At 33.3% G+C, this 20,146-nt stretch overlaps 6 protein-coding genes across 14 annotated transcripts in view; 2 read left to right on the top strand and 4 right to left on the bottom strand.

Annotated features, from left to right (window-relative positions):
• LOC143896326 (agrin) overlaps positions 1-20,146 on the top strand; it is a 459,794-nt gene that overhangs the window by 292,595 nt on the left and 147,053 nt on the right. The window lies entirely within an intron of this gene.
• On the bottom strand, positions 317-2,686 carry LOC143896279 (putative gustatory receptor 28a). Its single transcript, XM_077404017.1, has 3 exons — positions 1,414-2,686; positions 1,182-1,268; positions 317-1,111 (listed from the first exon to the last, which is right to left on the bottom strand). The coding sequence occupies exons 1-3, from the start codon at positions 2,470-2,472 to the stop codon at positions 1,007-1,009; spliced, it is 1,251 nt and encodes a 416-aa protein (XP_077260143.1). The 5' UTR covers positions 2,473-2,686; the 3' UTR covers positions 317-1,006.
• On the bottom strand, positions 3,602-5,131 carry LOC143896296 (uncharacterized). The gene is made up of 2 exons (XM_077404052.1): positions 4,039-5,131; positions 3,602-3,879 (listed from the first exon to the last, which is right to left on the bottom strand). The coding sequence occupies exons 1-2, from the start codon at positions 5,095-5,097 to the stop codon at positions 3,679-3,681; spliced, it is 1,260 nt and encodes a 419-aa protein (XP_077260178.1). The 5' UTR covers positions 5,098-5,131; the 3' UTR covers positions 3,602-3,678.
• LOC143896276 (uncharacterized) lies at positions 6,743-8,238 on the bottom strand (the record flags this gene model as incomplete). Its single annotated transcript, XM_077404013.1, has 3 exons — positions 6,743-6,850; positions 6,928-7,014; positions 7,153-8,238. Coding segments are annotated over 3 exons (1,281 nt in total), but the record flags the coding sequence as incomplete, so codon positions are not given.
• LOC143896295 (uncharacterized) lies at positions 8,661-10,731 on the bottom strand. The gene is made up of 3 exons (XM_077404051.1): positions 9,649-10,731; positions 9,150-9,236; positions 8,661-9,075 (listed from the first exon to the last, which is right to left on the bottom strand). The coding sequence occupies exons 1-3, from the start codon at positions 10,729-10,731 to the stop codon at positions 8,980-8,982; spliced, it is 1,266 nt and encodes a 421-aa protein (XP_077260177.1). The 3' UTR covers positions 8,661-8,979.
• On the top strand, positions 12,090-15,201 carry LOC143896277 (uncharacterized). Of its 2 annotated transcripts, XM_077404014.1 has the most exons (4): positions 12,090-13,338; positions 13,485-13,571; positions 13,646-13,760; positions 13,915-15,201. In XM_077404014.1, exons 1-3 carry the CDS (start codon positions 12,298-12,300, stop codon positions 13,739-13,741), a joined length of 1,224 nt encoding a protein of 407 aa, XP_077260140.1. In that variant the 5' UTR covers positions 12,090-12,297; the 3' UTR covers positions 13,742-13,760; positions 13,915-15,201. The 2 variants fall into 2 exon arrangements, with proteins under 2 accessions (XP_077260140.1, XP_077260141.1); XM_077404015.1 differs by lacking the exon at positions 13,915-15,201 and having other exon boundaries at positions 13,643-13,760.

The following is a 20,146-nucleotide window of genomic DNA, read 5'->3' as shown; positions in this document are numbered from 1 at the left end:
CAGTTTGTACACACATATATGAATATACATATTTTTACAGCGTTAAAACATGGGAGTATCTCAATTTAATAATATAATAATAATTAATAATACATTTATTACGTAATAATAATAATAATTTAATAATATATTTATTTTATTAATTAATATTTTACAATTAAATTATCTGTGTGACATTATTTACTATATTTCCATTGCAAGTATCTAAAATATCACTACTTGCGCTATCTAAATAATCAAGTAATTGCTCACTTACTCCAGTGAGAAGAGTATCATCTACAATGAGACCTTTTGCGGAGAATGCATTTTCGCGGTGTAGTATTTGCAAGGAAAACATCTGCAAATGTAATACGTAAGATTATGATATTGTTAAATAAGTTGTAATACTTTATTTTAACTCTGGTAGATTTTATATATAAAAAGGTGTAATAACAAACAGAAAATCTTAAAAAAGCTGCCATTTTTTCCACATTTTGCACTTGGCGCGTCTTTGGAACTTCAATGGCGGATTAATCAATTTATTAATAAGACGACATATGTATTTGCATATAACATATTCTACTACATTATATTGTTGAAAAATTATTAATCGCACTTTAGCATTAACATGAACTTCAGTACGAGAATTTTTTTTGAGTATAGCAATAGGTTTCTAATTAATTTGTTTAAAATGAAATGGATTTCGTCGATCTACACCCGACGAGTTTCAGTTTAAAACTGCAAACTAATGCTTCATCTGCATCATAACACTTAAGTAGTCAGTTGTTGGTCGCAAAGTAACCATGGTGCTCTTCGATCGACAATTATTTCTTTATTATGTCTCGTAGGTATATATACAATTAGAAGCTTATATATACATATATTCTCGTAACGTTAAAAAAAACATGAACAATATTTTACTTGATAATATAATAATAATAATTAATATATTTATTGCGTAATATAATATAATAATAATAATAATAATTTAATAATATATTAATTTAATTAATTAATATTTTGGTAATTAAATTATCTGTGTGCCATTATTTACTATCTTTCCATCGCAAGTATGTGAGGTAATTAAGAATTGTATTAAGATCAGCAGATATGTAGTTATGTTACCCACTATCTAAAATCAGAATTATGAAAGTAAACAATACGCATATAATTAATTAAGAATCAAGTAATTGCTCACTTACTGCGGTGAGAAGAGTAGCATCCACAATGAGACCTTTTGCGGAGAATGCATTTTCGCGGTGTAGTACTTGCAAGGAAAACATCTGCAACTGCAATACGTAAGATTATGACATTATTAAATAGGTTGTAAAACTTTATTGACTCTGCTAGATTTTATGTATAAAAAAGTGTTATAACAAATAAAAAATCTTCACACACAAACAAACAGAAATAACATTTTATTATTTTAATTACTTCGTCTCTGATTTGGTCATCTGAAGTATTGTTCAGCAGATCATGAACGGTGATGCTGATCTTCATGGCCTGGTCTTTACCGGTCTCACAGGCCCATACGATCAACATCATTTTTATAGAATAATATGTCATAGACACCATCAAATACACATCATAAATCGAGTCGCTCAGATTACTCATTAACATGCCAATTTTCCAATGCATAATGTAGAAGTACAGTTGGAAGGTGAGCTCGGCAAAAGTCATAATTATAGTAGCCAAGAGCTGCAAACTGAAAATCATGTTTAGCATTTGTACTGCGTCGCTGATCGCCAGATGCTGCTTCTTTAAAGCTTTGAGTTCCATTAGCAGGGATAGATTTTTATATTTATGATAGATCCGCCTCAAAAGATGAGGCTCATCGTTTACGACGAGCTCCCGCAGATATATCAGATTGTCGTCGATTCTCTTGAAACAGGCCTTTAATATACAAACCAAATTCATATATAACATATCCATATGAAATATCAGCAGATTAGTGTACGGTACGAAAGCCTTATGCCACGTATCAAAATCCAGCGTGGAATAATAGAATATCCCGTTCATGATTAAATAAAGGAAGCCGATGATATCCTTAGCGTGGATGAATCTGGATAGTTTTCGATACGAATTGTGGGGCAGTTTCGAAGAGACATTCATTATGGTCTGGAGCAAATGCATTCGAGGACCGCTCAAAATATATGTAACGATCGCAATAAAGTTACTGAGTATGTAAAAGCAATTGCGTTCAAGAGTCTTAGGTATGCCTTTGAATTTGATCGTTCCAGCAATGTTCATCTCATAAAGCACTCCTAGCTCGTAAATGCAAAGGACACACAGAATGACAGTTGATAGAATGTAACGCGGTGTGGAAGTCTCGAAGGTCCAACCGTTGATTTTGTACGGAAATATTCCGAGAACACTGCAGAAGATGAAGCACGGATACATCAACGATTGAAAGTCCGTAGCGTGGAAGAGCTTCCACTTTTTCCATATTTTATATTTAGCACGTCCTTGAAATTTTATTAGTGAATTGGACATTATCAGCGAAATATGAATACGATAATTTATATTGTAGATTACACTGTTCAAAAATGATTAATTATTATACTTTACTTATAATATTTTTTTTGCGAGATTTTTTCTGAGTGTTGCCTTTAAGTTCTATTTAACAAATGCGTTAACTGACATAGGCGTTTCATTGATCTACACTCAGAGAGTGTCAATTTAAAACTGAGAAGAGCTGCTGCGTTAAAAACACTGGTGTCATTTGTTAGTAGTAAGTAACCATGGTGCTCTCTTCGATCGACAATTATTACGTCTTTATAATGTCTGGTATATACAATTAAAAGCTTAGTTCATTTTAGTAAATTTACGATTAAAAATATATTATTAGAGCAATTGTCAGTAATTATTAAATTTGAAAAAGGTAGTATTAAGAAGACATAAAAATAAAATAATGTTAATAAAAATATTTGCACCACTTTTTTGGTGCACAAAATGGCTAAACATTACACGTCTTTCAGCTCGCAGCGCAGAATGTTAAGATATAATTTCAATTTCGCAAGATTGCATTTATCCCTGAATCGTCACATTAATATATACCGCTATCAATATAACATCTATAAAATAAAAAAGTAACTTTTTCTTTACTCATTTGTACATTATTTAAGTATCAGTCATTACAGAGCAACGATTCATCCGAAAATTAATTTTATGATAATTTTATGATTTTAATATATTAATTGTACATAATCTTATACATATCAAAAATTATACATATCAGAAATAAATGTTATATTAAGCTGATTTATTATTTAAATATTAATCTATATAAATTATAACGCAAGAATTTTTAATATTAAGAAATTAGATTTTATGATAGTTTTAATAATTCCTAATATTACTTAGATATGCGTGTACACGGTCTGACTGTACACTTAAATAAATAAAACATATTTGTTTCCAATTGATTATTAACACTTATGTGATATAACATTTTCAAGTTCTTCTATACACATATGTATATTTACGTAACATCTCTACAAGCATAAAGTATCACGGGAGACTACTCACAACAATATTCTACTTACAATGATAAAAATAAGTATATTTAAAATATCTTTTCTATGTTCGATCATTTTGATCATATATATATGTATATCTCCTTGTGTTAACTAAATTACATCTATTATACAGATTATCCATCGCAAGAATTCGACATGAACAGAAATTGTATCAAAATTACTAAATACGTGGCAATGCTACCTGCCATCTAAAACAACAGTACCATGAAACATAGCTAAACATATTAACATATCTACACTTATTTAATGAAAGCAAATGATTGATTATACTCACCTTAGTGAGAAGCGTTGCGTCTACAGTAAGCCCCTTTATGGAGAACGCATTTTCACAATGCGATATTTGCAAGGAAAATAGTCGCATCTGCAGCGTCAGATCAAAGAATGGTTAAATATAGGATTGAGAGATGTGTAATTATAAATCTATCAAATTACTACATTAGAAATCGCATTAACATACGTGGAATATAATTAGAAAAATATAGAAAATATGCTACTAAAATTATAATTTTCTTTAATCTACCTCATATTTTATTTGCTTATTGTTGGTGCTATTGAACACGTCATGAACGGTGCTTTTAATTTCCATAGCTCGATTCTTGCCGGTTTCACAGGCCCATACTATTAACACCATTTTTACGGAATAATATGTTACAGCTGTAATACAGGCCTCGTAAAAACTTAGTTTTTGCAGATTGTTCATAGGTATTCCTCCATGTATGTTCATTAAATAATAATACAGATTAAAGATGATTTCATTGAAAGTCATAAGTATCGTTGAAAGAATGTGCAAGTTGAAGACCATTTTTAGCGTCTGTACTGCGCCGCTGATTGCCAGATGCTGCCTTTTCAAACTTGTGATATCTATCAATAGAAATGCACTCTTTTGCTCGTGATAGGTGCCGCTCAAAAGATATGGTTCACTATTCGTCACGAGTTCTCGCAGATTCACCAGATTGTCGTTGATTTGCTTGAAACAAGCTTTTAATATACAGACACAATTTATATATAGCATATCCATTATGAATTCCAACAAGAAGATGTATAAAATGAGAAACTTGCATAAGACACTAAAGGGCAACCCGCTAAAATATATCGGCATCCTCACGACTATAAAAAGAAATCCAATAATGTCCTTGGCATGGATCAGTCTAGATAAGTTCTGATATGATTTCGGAGGTAATTTCAAAGAGAGCTCCAGTAAGGTCTGAAGAAACCGCATTCGTGGTCCACTCAAAATGAACGTGGTGAGTACTATGAAACCACCGACAATGTAGAAAAAGTTACGTTCAAGTAAACTGAGTATCCCATCTCTTTCAATTGCGTAATTTTTATTGACGTCATAGAGATTTATTAATTCGAGGATGCAAAAAACGCCGATAGTGATAGTCGATAGAATATAGCGTGGTTCGCAAGTCTTGATGGTCGAAGCGTTGATCTTGTATGGAAATATTCCCAGAATGCGACAAAACGAGAAGCAAGGATACATCAACGACACAAAATCCGTAGCGCGGAATAACTGCCATATTTTGCCTTTTCTTTTTCCTTTGAATCCTTGGAACTTCGATGACAAATTGAACATGTTCGCTTAAGCGTTATGGAAGAACGACAATGTAAATTGTAGACTATAATTTGTAAAATATTAATCACGTTATTAATTCACTTTGGTATCAACGTGTTTAAAAGAATTTCTTTTTCAAGCGTAATTCTATATTTATGTTTTTACGGCAAATTTGTAAACCGACATAAACTTCTCGCAGTCTACACCAGACAGGTTTAATGTTAGAACTACTAACAATTATTGCGTCGTATAGCAAAACAATGTTCAGGAAATTGTAAGTTATAATGTAACTATACCTATTGCGTTTTTTCTTATCACTATTGGAGCACGCAGAAGTTAATAATATATTGCTGTGTCATGTAACTCATAATCTTGCGCATCTAGAACTTGTACAAAACGAAGAAGCATTATCAAAATATTTCGCAATTTTTTATTATATATATTTGTATTGGAAATACATGAAAGTCATAGTTACGTGTTATCACCTTCGAAGCACACATGAGTTAATGATATATAATAACTGTCACATAATTCATAATCTTACGCATCTAAAACTTGTACAAGACGAATGAACATTATCAAGATATTTCGCAATTTTGCATTAGATACATTATATAGGTATATGAAAAGTTATAGCTGATACATCTTGTGCTAATATACATATATTCAAGAACAAAAATACCAGTTTTTACTTTTCACAAAAGAATGTTGGGTAAGACTTTTTTCCGATCTGCTATGATTATTAGCGCTGCTCCTACTTTCTGCTGCTTTGCGATATTTTGTTAATATGCTATGTAATGTTTTAGTTGAATTAAATGCTTTTTATATTTTTATTTCTTTTTTATTATTTTTTATTAAAATTCAATACGTAACTATGTTTAACGCAGATTAAACTATTAATTTAAGTATGAAAAAAATTAAAATGTATGTAGAAAATAAAAAAACAGATCTTTAAATTGTGTCATAAAAATATCAAGTATTCTGTACTCGCAGTAAAGATATGGATTTTTAAAACAAAAATTCAAAGAAAAAGAAACTAGCATATTTTGGAGAATTGCTCGTTTACATGAATATTGTGCAGTCGATATTATCTGTTTCATGTTTGCATACTTGATTTTATGAGTCGCAACATTATTATTCTATACGTTGTATCTGGAGTGTACAGTTGTCCATCGAAGAATAGCATGGTTACTTGACACTTAACAAAATATCTTCTTAGCCTCTCCTCGATGCACTAATTTGTTTAATTGTGTTCGCAGTTTTGAACTTAAATTTGCTGAGTATAAATAGGACGAACAATCTAGTTCACGTATTTAACTAGTAAAAGATTATACAGACCGACAAAAATTTTTTTGTCAAGTAACGCTAATCAAAGTATGTGTTTCTTATAATTTCCGGTCACAAGAAACAATGCTGCTGTTCAAATTGCTCTATTATGTCAAGTCTTAAAGTTATTTTGAATTTTGAGATGAGAAATCAGCAATTTAAAGCTAGAAAATGATATATAATAAACCGTCAATAAAGTAATAAAAATAGATTTATGAAATATTGCAGCAATGCAATATTAACTTTGCCTGTCCATACTCTACTAAAATATTCTACTAAGAAAGATAATATCTTTACTACTAAAATAGATATTTACACAATCGACTGTACCCTTTTTATTTCATTGAATTATTTCTGTAACATTTGTGACGATTTCTTTAGCGCAAAAATGTGACATATTTAAAAATTGTATCAATATTAATAAATACGTGCTGATATTACCCACCATCTAAAAACAAAATCCGAAAATCAAGAAAATGAATTAATCTCTTTTAATATTTATAAACATATAATCGATATGCTTACCGCAGTGAGAAGCTTCGCGTCTACAGTGAGCCCCATCGCGGAAAATATATTCTTGCGATGAAGAACTTGCAAGGAAAACAATTGCAACTGCAAAATCATATCGTAAATTAATTAATAACATAAATGGAAAATACAAATTTACATCATAAATTTAGATTTAATGTATAAAACTTGCATTAGTAACTTATTTAGAAAATGTACAAATTAAATTATATATTTTATTACCTCGTTTTTTATTTCATTATTGCCAGTGCTGTTAAATACGTCATGAATAGTGGTGCCAATCTGCAAAGCCTGATTCTTGGTGGATTCACAGGCCCACACTATCAACATTATTTTTATAGAATAATACGGTATGGACGTCATCAAGAACACTTCATAGATACGATCATCTACATTGATCATCGAAATGCCCTTTTGCCAATACAATATATGAAAGTAGAGCAAAAAAGTAATTTCGACGAAAGATAAAGTTATGGTAGCAAGCAGTTGCAAATTGAAAGTCATATTCAGCATCTGCACTGCGTTACTAATCATTTGATGCTGTTTTTTCAAGATCTTTAGTTTGATTAGCAAGAATGGACTTCTTTGCTTGCAGTACATTCGACCGAGATGATATACTTCATCATTCATCATGTGGTCCCGTATATGCTCCAGATTATCACTGATTTGCTTGAAACAAGCTTTCAGTACACAAACACAATTCATATACAGCATATCCATCTCAAACATTATTAGACTAATGTATGCTAAGAAAATCTTGAACACCATATGGAAATTCATCATGAAATACATCGGCACTTCTATAAGTAGTAGAAAGGAGCCTAAGATGTCCTTGGCGTGAATTAGTCTGGATAGATTCTGGTACGACTCCGGACGCAATTTCCAAGAGATTTCCATTATGGTTTGGAGCAAACGCATTCGTGGACCACTCAAAATGTGCGTAACGACCGCCACAAAACCACTAAGTATGTAAAAGCAATTACGCTCAAGAGTTCTGGGTACCCCTTTCGACTTCGGGATTCCACAAATGTCTATCAAATAGAGACTGCTCAGTAAGCTAATAAAACAAACACACATAACGACGGTCGAAAGAATGTAACGTGGTTTAGAAATCTTGAAAACCGAAGCATTGATCTTATACGGGAATATTCCAAGAATGTAGCAAAATGTAAATGAGGGATACATCAACGATTCGAAATCCGTGGCGTGGAACAATCGCCACTTTTTCGACATTTTGGCATTGGCTCGTTTTTGTAACTTCGACGATAAGCTGAACAGAATTAGTGGAGTGTCGTTGAAGAAGTAACAATTTTAAAAATTATTAATCACTTCATAAATACACTCTATTATCTAGTAAATCATGATTGAGAGAGAGCTTCAGTCTTTTTATGCCATTAAAGTTTGTCTTTTTATAACAAATATATGTGCCAATACAAACTCTTCAGTGTCGATCTATTCGTACCAAGTTTGAATTTAAAACTGCGGGAGTGTCAAGTGGTAAGAACTCAATGGGTCACTTGTTAGTCGTGAAGTAACCATGGCGCTCTTCGATCGACACTTGTCATCATTGGAACGTAAACATAAAAAAATAATGTGTAATTGCTTAACCAATATGAATCATTCGTAAATACACGAAGCATAAGACATACACTGCATATTACCCACATGGATCAAGAACTGTTTCAAGGTTCCATTAATAAACACTAATCATTTTTAAACTCTATATTTTTATTCAAACAGAATGCTCAATCGATTATCTAAACAGAATTCTCAATTATGCCTTTATTACGTACATAGTTTGACTGTGCACTTAAATAAACAAAACGTATCCCTTTACAACTGGTTATTAACACATATATGATATAAGATTTTCTCTATGTATATGTATTACATAATAAGTATATATGCAAGTTTCTCTATAACTATAAAGCACCACGAGAGACTCTACTCACAACAATATCCTATATACTTACAAGGATATAAAAAACATATTAAAAATATCTTTTCTATGTTCGGTCATGTGTTCGATTAAATGCATCTTTTTGTTAACTAGAACATATCCTTTAAAGTCTTTCCGCCGCAAGAACTCGAAATGAACAGGAATTGTATCAAGACCAATACATAGGTGATAATGGCACCTGCTATCTAAAAGAGAACAACATCATGAAATAAAGCTAAATATACATTTATTTAATGAAAGCAAATGAGTGATTGCTCACCTCAGTGAGGAGCGTAGCGTCCACAGTAAGCCCCTTTGCAGAGAACGTATTTTCACAATGCGATAATTGCAAGGAAAATAGTCGCATCTGCAACGTCAGATCAAATAACTGTTAAATACAGGATTAAAAAATGTAATTACAAATTTGGAAAATTATCATATTAAAAATTGCATTAGTATATGCGACATAATTAGGAACACCGAAAAAAAAGGTTTTGTTGCAACAGCAAATCTATTTGTTAAATATGAGACAACTAACATTTTTTGCTGCAAGATCTAATTAATTTTGCAATAATAGCAAAAAATTTTGTTGCAATAGCAAACAATTTTGCTGAACTTTAATATTGCAGCAAAAGGTTTTGCTATTATTGCAAAATTAATTAGCTCTCGCAGAAAAAATGTTAGTTGTCCGTGTAGTAGCAAATCCTTTCGCTAAATTTTTTCCGTGAAGATTTATATAAAATATGCCACTAAAGTTATAATTTTTTATAAAAGTTTACCTCATATTTTATTTGCTTATTGCTGGCACTATTGCACACGTGGTGAACGGTGCTACTGATTTCCATGGCTTGATTCTTGCCGGTTTCGCAAGCCCACACTATCAACACCAATTCTACAGAGTATATTGCTACAGCTATAATACAGGCCATAAGATAAAGCTGGCGTTCTTCATTGCTCAAACGGCTCATATGTAAACCCTGACTGCCCAGCTGTATTTGCATTAAGTAAAAGTACAGATTGAAGATGATTTGAGTGAAAATCATAAGTATCGTGAAAAGAAGATGCAAACTGAAGACCATTTTTAGCATGTGTACTGCGTCGCTGATTGCCAGATGCTGCTTTTTCAAAGCTATAATCTCCATCAGTAGAAATGGAATTCTTTGCTCATGATAGGTGCCGCTCAAGAGATATGGCTCACCATTCGTCACGATTTTTCGCAAATTCACCAGATTGTCGTTGATTTGTTTGAAACAAGCTTTTAATATGCAAACACAATTCATATATAGCATATCCATCTGAAACATCAGCAAGTGAATGTACGATATAAGAAACTGGCGCCAAACACTATACGGCACTTTGATTAAACACATCAGCAATAGCACGACTAGAAAGAAGAATCCTAGAATGTCCTTGGCATGGATCAGCCTAGATAATTTCTGATATAATTCCGAAGGTAATTTCAAAGAGAGCTCCAACAAGGTCTGAAGAAAACGCATTCGTGGTCCACTCAGAATGAATGCGGTGACTGCCATAAAAACACCAATAATGGAGAAACAGTTATGTTGAAGTATCTTCGTTGTCACAACGTCTTTATTTAAACTATTTTTAGAAATATTGAGATCATAGAGATTTATTAATTCGAAGATGCAAAAAACACCGATAATGATAGTCGAAAGAATATAGCGTGGTTTGCAAGTCTTGATGGTCGAAGCGTTGATCTTGTATGGAAATGTTCCCAGAATGCAGCAAAATATGAAGCAGGGATACATTAACGATTCAAAATCCGTAGCGCGGAATAGCTGCCATATTTTTCCTTTTTTTTTTCCTTTGAGTCCTTGGAACATTGATGACGTGTTGAACATGTTCACTGAATTGTTATTGAAGAACGATAATCTAAATCATAGACTATAATCTATATAAGCAATATTAATTATGTTATCAGTGCACTTTTATATCAACGTGTTTACAAGAATTTCTTTTCTAAGTGTATAACTTTCTGCTGCATTCCTACACACAACTAATAAATAAACTGAAATAAATTTCTCTCAGTCTATCTGCACCTGACGAGTTTAATTTTAAAACTAACTAACAATTATTGTGTTATGTTACAAAACAAAACTTAGGAATTTTTTATGTCATAATGTAACTACAACTTTTTACTTATCATCTCCGAAGCACGTATAAGTTAATGATGTATAATTGCTGTGTCATATAATTTATAATCTTGCGCATCTAGAACTTATACAAAACGAACGAACATTATCAAGATATTTCACAATTTTCCATTAGATTCATATATAGGTAAGTAAAAGTTATAACAGATAGATCTTGTGCTGATATAATGTCAAGAACAAAAAGACAAATTTTTACTTGAAATAAAATAAAGAATTTTTCATCAATATAATGTATTTGATCTAATTTTTTATAATATAACTGACAAAAAATAATATTACTTGATAAAACGACTAATTAATTGCATTTTACGTATTTAATGTATCTGTAGAGCTCTCTTCCCTTATATATAGAAGAAGCTACTGTTGCGACAAAAGTACCTAGAGACCTAAACCTATAGCAATTACTGTAATATTTACTACAGTTGCATGTATTTTTTTACAACTACAGTCTTTCTGTAGCATTTTTTCTGTACGGTACGAAAAGATCTTTTCTCAGATTCGCTATGATCATTAACACCACCACTTACTTTCTGCTGCTTTCTGATTTTTGTGAATGTACATAATACATGTTTTAATAAAATTACATGCTTTTTATATTTTTATTTATAAAATGCTCTTTATACTTGTCATTATGTTTTATTGAAATTAGAAATGTAACACTATGCTCAAAGCAGATTAAGTATTTAATTTGATATCTGTATAAATTAGCATGTGTACAAAGGAAATAAAATATAAATTTAAAAATCGTGTCATAAAGAGAGAGATATCAAATATTGTCTACACACGCAATAAGAATGTGGATTTTGAATTAAACAAAAAGTCGAAGAATAGAGTAACTATTTTGGAGAATTACTCGTCCACGTATTATGCAGTCGATATTATCTGCTTCATGTTTGCATACATATAATTTGATGAGTCACAACACTTACACATCATTATTTTACACGATTAAAACCCAAGGGTACAGTTGTCGATCGAAGAGCACCATGGTTACTTAACGCCTAACAAAATTTCCCTTTAGTCTTGTCTCATTCGAGGCAGAAACTGTTCGCAGTTTTGAACTTAAGTTCGCTGAGTGTTAACAAGACGACAAATCTAGTTCGCGTATTCAACGACAAAAATCAGAGTTAAAGATTACACTTGGAAAAGAAGTGTAATCATGAATTAAGTTATCGCAATCATATTAACGTTATAGTGCATTGACATAGTTAACAGTTTTTACTTTTTAATCTACGACTGAGACATTTATGTTCAATGTACAATTTATCATCGAAATTTCATGGAAAAGTATTGCATAAATGGCGGGTTCTTCAAGTCACAGACTTTCAATCCCTGATGTATCCCTGCTTCATCATTTGCTACATTCTTGGAATATTCCCGTACAAGATCAACGCATTGACTTTCAAGATTTCTAAACCCCGCTGCATGTTATCGACCGTTGTTATTTGTGTTACCAGCGTTTATTCATCCATACTGCTTTATGATGTTATCATTTTTGAAAAGGTTACTTTTGGAAATTTATCGTGGATTTTTAGTGGTACCTGCTACTATATATTTACTAGTTTCATAACGATCGTCACATACATCTTGAGTGGTCCACGAATGCGCTTGCTTCAGGCCATAATGGATGTCTCTTCAAAACTGCCTTCGAAAACGTATAGAAAATTATCCAGACTGATCTACACGAAAGACATTATCAATTTCTTTTTGTTCATCGTGATAACGGTACTATGTTTTAACAAGCTGAATATCAGTCTTACACTGAAGTTGTTCACAATATACATTAGTTTAGTGGAATTTCATATGAATATGCTATACTTCAATTGTGTTTGTATATTAAAAGCTTGTTTTAAGAGAATCAATGACAATCTTGCGAATCTTCGGGAACCCGTGGTTAAGAATGCGCCGCATGTATTCAATCGGATCTATCACAAGCAGAGAAATCTGTTCCTACTGATGGAACTCAAAGCTCTAAAAAAGCAGCATCTGATGATCAGCGATACAGTGCAGATGTTGAACTTGGTCTTCAGCTTACAACTTCTCGCTTCCATAGCTATAATTTTCTGCGATATTACTTTCAGCCTGTATTTTTACGCATTGAAGTGGCTAGGATTCACAAATGAGTTACAAGAAGATCTTTGGTACTCATATTTCTTAGCGCTCATAATATATCAGTCTTTAAAAATATCTTCGATTATTTGGGCTTGTGAGACCGGTAAGAATCAAGCTCTTAAAATCGGCACGACTGTTCACGTCGTGTTTAACAGTATTAGCGATGAAGATGTGAAAAACGAGGTAATATATTGTAATGTAATTAAATTTGAACATTTTTATGAAAAAATTTTTAACATTAATTGTGATTTATTTGTATATTGAATCTATTATTAGAGTCACATAATTATTTGATTTTATATTTAACTCTGTGGTGCTCTAACTTGCAGTTGCAGCTGTTCTCTTTGCAAATATTGCATCGCAAAAATATTTTTTCAGCAAAGGGTCTTAATGTGGACGCGACACTTCTCGCTGCAGTGAGTAATTGATTATTTGTTTTTATTAATTAAATAAATGTTGCTTTTATACAATCTAATTTTGTTTTCAGTAGATTGTTGGTAACATTACTACCTACTTATTAATTTTAATGCAGTTTCTATTGATGTCGAATTCCTGCAATAAAAAATCTACAAACAATATTACGTGAATAAACTAATTAATAAAAGGTATATAATCAAACGTTTATATATATATATAAATAAAATGTTTTTAAATATTAAATATATTCTTTTTACGAGAGATTTGTCTCAAAAATATATTATATGAAATATTTAAAATGAAAATGGGATGTATATTTAATTCACATTTGTGTCATTTCAGATATATGTAACGAATTTTTGTCTAACATTATATACAATTTTATAATATAACCAAAGACAATTTTTATATGATAAAGGAATATGTTGAAGGAAATGTTATCTAGTAAGAACAGACACATAATAGGTAATATCAGATATTAATTGTTAGGTCCCGGACGAATCAGTGCGTTTCCCGGGGCCCCCTCTCCAACGCGAAAAACGCGCCGCGAAGGACACCTGCGGGGTTTTAGTCGGTAAAAATCCGACACTCCCCTCGCCTCGCTCCCGGAGGCGGGGGGGTCTTCCCCCTCTTACAGCGAGGGGGCTACCGGTCAGTACTGGCCGGTATAGTAGAAGATTTCCCCGCGTTAAAAAAAAAAGATATTAATTGTTATACATAGTTGGTAAACATGTACGAAAATAATTATACTTATACTTGGTTGCAATTTCAAAATCGGCTTCGATCTCTGTTGAGATAATCTTCAGTCAATGGTTTGACGGATTCATCCTTATTTTAATAAAAAATACTGATGTAAAATAATGAATCTTTTTGTTTCTATAAAATATAAGAATTAGTTGAAGTATAGAAACACATAGATATATTTACATTCGAGTTTATGTATATTCTCGTGTAAAAAAAGAAATTTAATAGTTACTTTTGTTAATATTACAAAATTGATTTTTAAAACTTGTTTGCTTATCTGTCACGTTTATTACTACATTTGGACCGTTTTAAAATATTTTCTGATCGATCACAAAGGGTAATTGACCAACGTAGATTCGCTACTCATTTTTTTCGCGACAAATAACTGTTTCTTCTCTCGTGACTTTTCATTTCATTGTTTTTCTTGAAAATAATTAATAATCTGATCAAGAAGCGATAACGGAATCGACGATGGCGAACGACGTCTTCCCTTTTTTGTCTTTATTTCGTTGAATTTTACAAACAGAGACAAATAAAATATATATTTACTGATTACTCTTTATAATGTATCATCTTTTTCAAAAAATATATGTATGCACTGTGCACATTGAGATGTAAAAGTATATAAAATTATATTCCTTTATTGAACACAGGAAAATTAAAAGAAAAGAATATTTAAAATTGTTTTATACAAGAATAAAAAAAATTTTACGTTGCAGATAAACATTATGTGAAAAATATGTATCTTTCTTCAGATTTCGCGTTTCTATTTAGAAATATTTGCATGTGAATGTTTCAAACTAAATACAAAATACACGAAAAATATTTTTGTTTTTTAAATATATATTATCTAACGTTTAATACATCCTGAAGCATGAAAAATGAAAGCAGATGAAGTTATTAATAAAAATATCTTTGCATATAAAAGCAAATAATTTTTAATAATGAACAAAGAGTTGAAATTTTATGACAGTAATATTCCTCGTTTATTTATATAAAACCACCTAAAATTACAATTGTAAAGTATAGTATGTTGTATGTTGTACACTGTACATTTCAAATCATATTTAAACAATTAGAATTTTAAATTTGAATAATGACATATAATAACATCGTTATATGTCTGTCTCATTGTAAATAAATTGTACAAAGTTTCTGCTAATATATTATTGATTAAATATTATTAATATACATATATATATTATTGATTAAAGTGTTGATTAATTAATTAAGTTTCGCCACGTTTGATGCCGTAATTTTTAAAAGTTTTTTTTATCGATCTGGTTTTGTACGAACTAAATATGATTAATGTAATTAGTATTTTAAATTATTTACTTACAAATTTAACGTTAGATATAAAATTCGAGAAACATAAGACTAAAATTATTTGTCTCAATAAATTATTGAAAACTGATAAACTATATGCCACACAAATATCAAAAGATCACTCATTATTTTTTCTTTTTGCGTTGTCGCGAATTGTATTCGAAATAAAGCATCTTTCTTTATTTCTGTATATCTTTCTCTGTATCTTCAACGGTAAGGTAAATTGTTCTTATACAATATTGCTTAAATTATTTCTTTTTGTATTCCCGATGAAAAAGTATTGTAATGAGTGGAGATGTCTCGAGCAAAGAAAATTCATATGTCGCGGTCGTCAAAATATCTGTCACGGTTTTAAAGTCCAAAGGTACAGAGAGATGAAAAGGAAAAACCCGCAAAATATTTCTTTTATATCCTTTTTAATATTCCGATTTCATGAATCGTGTATCTGCGAGTAGCAAACGCGAAAATGATCGACCTGATTAAACCAGAAGTTTTCCTTGTGCTAGTCGAATGATTATTTCTAGGAGACATTAATGTAACAGACAGAGATTAGTCGGCTTCTAATTTAACTTGAATATAGATATTAGTGCGAGATGGATTTTTGATCAATATGCTAATCTGAACTCTGAACTGTCTTTCAAGATTATTTTTAGTCTTATACAAGAGTTTGTAGATAAATTTCGCGGAGCACGCACACACACACACACACACACACACACACACACACACACACACACACACAATTTCGTGTTACGTAAATAGCTAATCTTGCTTCATATGCAACGAGAAACGTCAACTGTTTCGTGTTTACATTATACGTAAACTCTTTCACCGTAAAATTTCAGCAGCGCGATAAATCTTTTATTTCAAATTCGTCTCACACACACATACGCATTCTTATCACTATCCGGTACGAGTTTACGTAAGAACGTCACTCGCAAATTTTGAAGGCTCCATGTATATTTTGTATTTTGTACTTCCAAACGGGCGCTCGTAAACACCGCAGTGTGTCACTCCTTATGTACGCTCATATAACAGAAAAATAACACTGTGTATAAAAGCTAAAGTCCTCGCCTGCAAAAGCAACGGTGAATAGCGAGAGAGATGTGTTTCTCTATACGAAATAAAATAAAATAATTAGAAGTCGTATTATACATATGTAAAGGACCCCGCACAAAACCACGGGAAAATGGCTTTTGGTCGAATTGGCTGATCATCAAGAATTTTCACTTCGTTTTCTTATAATTTTTTTCTTGTGATAATTTTGTCGCAATCTACTTCCCTTTTTCCCTTATTATTTAACTCAAATTTTAGTTTAGTGAAAAAAAAGAGAATAATGTATTTTAAGCGATATTTAAGAAAATGTGAAACGCAGTCGAGACCTGAGTTCACAATCGCGCTTTACAATCAAGGAATCCTTTTATATGACGTGAGTTGTCTCAAGCGTGTTAAGAAGTTACGATTTAAGATATTGGCGTGCTGTCGGAGCGACAACGCGAAAAAGCAGTTTATTCTCTATTTAGAGAAGAAAGAGAAAGAAAGACAGAGAAATAGAGAGAGAGAGAGAGAGAGAGAGAGAGAGAGAGAGAGAGAGAGAGAGAGCTGGCGCTCGCGTAACGCTAAAGTAACGTTGAATTTAAAAGCGGCAGTGATCTCGCCGGAAGAACGAAGATTTCGCGTGACTGGCGACTGGCAGCCGAGAGATTCTGGGCGGAACGCCGAGCGCGGCATCCCTTCGTGTCTCTCAGTCGCGGCTATACGTGACGTCCTCGTTAAAATATAATCGCCAACGCGCCCGCCCAGACAGCACACAATATCCTATGGATGTTCATATTATGTCCAGAATGTCTATGGACGTTATATGAATGCTTATAGGATATTGGTGCTATCGGGGCGTGTCTATAAGGCTCCACAAATCGCACCGACTCCGCGCGACAGGTCGATTCGGAACGAAATGAAATCCGTTTTTCGAGTCGCACAGCTGAACGAACGGGCTCCGTCGGATTTACCGTCGTACGTAACGCGAGACGGAGAGTCAGTTTTGTAATAGTCGAGGCCATTAGATCGCGACTTAAGAATAGATGAGGCTGTGTCTCGTCAAATTATTTCCGTCGTAAACTTCTTATAACGGAAGTATATTTTTACAACAAAAATTATTGGTAAAATAAACCACCGGTATAAAATTCGAGATGCGCCTCTCAATGTTTTTAATAAGTGACATTGAAAGTTAAAAAGGAAGACGGAGAAGAATAATAGCTGGAGGGTAAAATTTTTTTTACAATTAACTGTTGCAAATAAAGTATTTAATTACTTACATTGTTCATTTATGCGGAATATACATACATATATATAAAATATGAACAAAATATGTACTGTCGCGCATTTTGAAGAAAAGAGAATACGCGCAATGTTCTCTTTGATCTTTCAGGATGCTTCAGTCATTTCAGATTTTGCCTCATCTATCTACACTGTCTATTGGAGAGGTCATTCGTCACCACGTTACAAGTTAGAACAGAAAAATTGACTTTCACGTAAAGATGTATAAAGGAGAGAGAAAGAGAAAAGGAGACAGATCGAAAATTGCAGAGGAGCGATGGCGGTTGCGCGGAAAGAGATAAATGGACGAAAAAAAGCTCATTTCTGCGGGGGTTTATCGGTCGGAGGATCCCTCCCCCTGTTATATTGCGAAGAGAAGCATATGTTCCGGCCACTCTGTCCCCTTCTTTGCACCAATGTGCACGCGAACGCTTCCCGTTTTCCCGTCTCCGACACCGGTGTAACGGCTGCGTTTTATAAAGTACGTGTCTCCTCGACGAGGATGTGCACTCGCGTCTCCCCGCCACGTTCTATCCTCTCTCTCTCCTTCCGTCACGTCTCCCTCGATTCATTTTCCCTGAAGCTATTGTCTTCGCACCATCCGTGCTCTCGTACTTATCCCGATCGCGATCGCGATGCGTTTCAATTCCCGTTCGATGTCGCGGTTTCGCGCGATGTTTGCGAAATCCATAACGTTCGCTTTATCCCTCGACGACGCGATGGACGCGGAACATCGACGGATAACCGTCAATAAATAAATGGATTAAGTTGAAATGGAACAATAATATTTTTGGAGACAACGTTGCATTCGTAAATGAGATGGAAATCCGCGATTTGACATTATTGAGATCATTATTGAAAAGTGTTCTCAATTGCACGTAGATGCGTCTCTGGATCAAAGAAGATTTTACAGGTTTAACTGATTTACTGGGGAGCTGCAAAGTAGCGCGCGATTAATCTTTGAGAGGCGCGAAATTGATTTGCGTCCCAACAACTCTGCCGCTTAATAATCCCGTAGAGCCGCAAATCGGATTCGGAAGAGCTTATTGCGGTCGTATAATAATAAGTAAGGGAAGGATCTCCTGTTACCTTTTATGCCGCGATGTTTTACCGTGACTCCAAAGAAAGATGAGGTAAAGATAAGATTATAGAACGGATAAATGGAGGTAGATGGAGACGCGCAATTTAAAAGAGTAGTGACTAATTCGCAGAATAATCGGAAAAAGGAAAGCCAAGTGGAAAGAAAAATGAAAAAAAAAAAGACAGAAAAAGATAAGAAGAGCCGTCGTAAAATAAGAAGAGAAATAAAGGAGGAATATAGAATATAGTAGTCGAAAAATTAAAGGACCTCTTATCATTGCAGGGTGTTACATGCAAAATCCATAAAAGAATATTCAGATTAAGCCACAGAACAATTCACGAATTAAATACAGAGAGAGAGAGAGAGAGAGAGAGAATAGCACACTGATTTTTCTATAAGAAGTTATAATCTGTAAGCATCTGTACACCCTACACGTTTAATCGTACTAAATTAAAAGTTAATACGTACAATCGTGTTAAATGATTTAAAATGGCAAAAAATATGTAAGCAGAGCTAGCTTTAGCTAAAATAACACACTTGGATTTACAGCGTGTGAATAAGCCGAATGGAAAGATTATGCTTACTTCTGCATTACGAGATTGGGAAACGCATCGCGCGGTCACGTCGATTAAACGTCTCACAAACGCGACGACCGTGTTCACTGAGACTTGTCCTCATGTAATTTCCAAGACATTGTTCAATAAAACAGCTCGGTGTCTCATTGGCAAAAAGCTCCCGGCCAGCCGGCCGGCCGACCGACCGACCGACCGAATGTGAGTGTCGTGCTTTTAACATTATTGGAGAACCGCGTGAATTTTCCTGGACGTCGGATATTCCTGCGAGAGAGAGAGAGAGAGAGAGAGAGAGAGAGAGAGAGCCGGTCTTCAAATTCGAAATAATACCGGCGAACGCGCGCCGCGCTGGCGCTTAGGAATATTTCATTAATGCCAGGGGAGATGTTCGATCCCTCTTCTCTTCCTCCGACTCCTCGTCGTGTATATACACGGCAAGCTGCTTTTATTCGACCGCGGAACGATGTGGGCCGTACCCCGACCATTAGCCTAGACACAGGCGAGACGCGAGCTTTTTGTCCTCGCGGTCGCGACC

Source organism: Temnothorax americanus, unplaced genomic scaffold, assembly GCF_048541705.1.
Source record: "Temnothorax americanus isolate GAGA-0224 unplaced genomic scaffold, ASM4854170v1 Scaffold18, whole genome shotgun sequence".
Lineage (NCBI taxonomy): Eukaryota > Metazoa > Arthropoda > Insecta > Hymenoptera > Formicidae > Temnothorax > Temnothorax americanus.
This window is presented reverse-complemented; position numbering and strand designations above follow the sequence as displayed.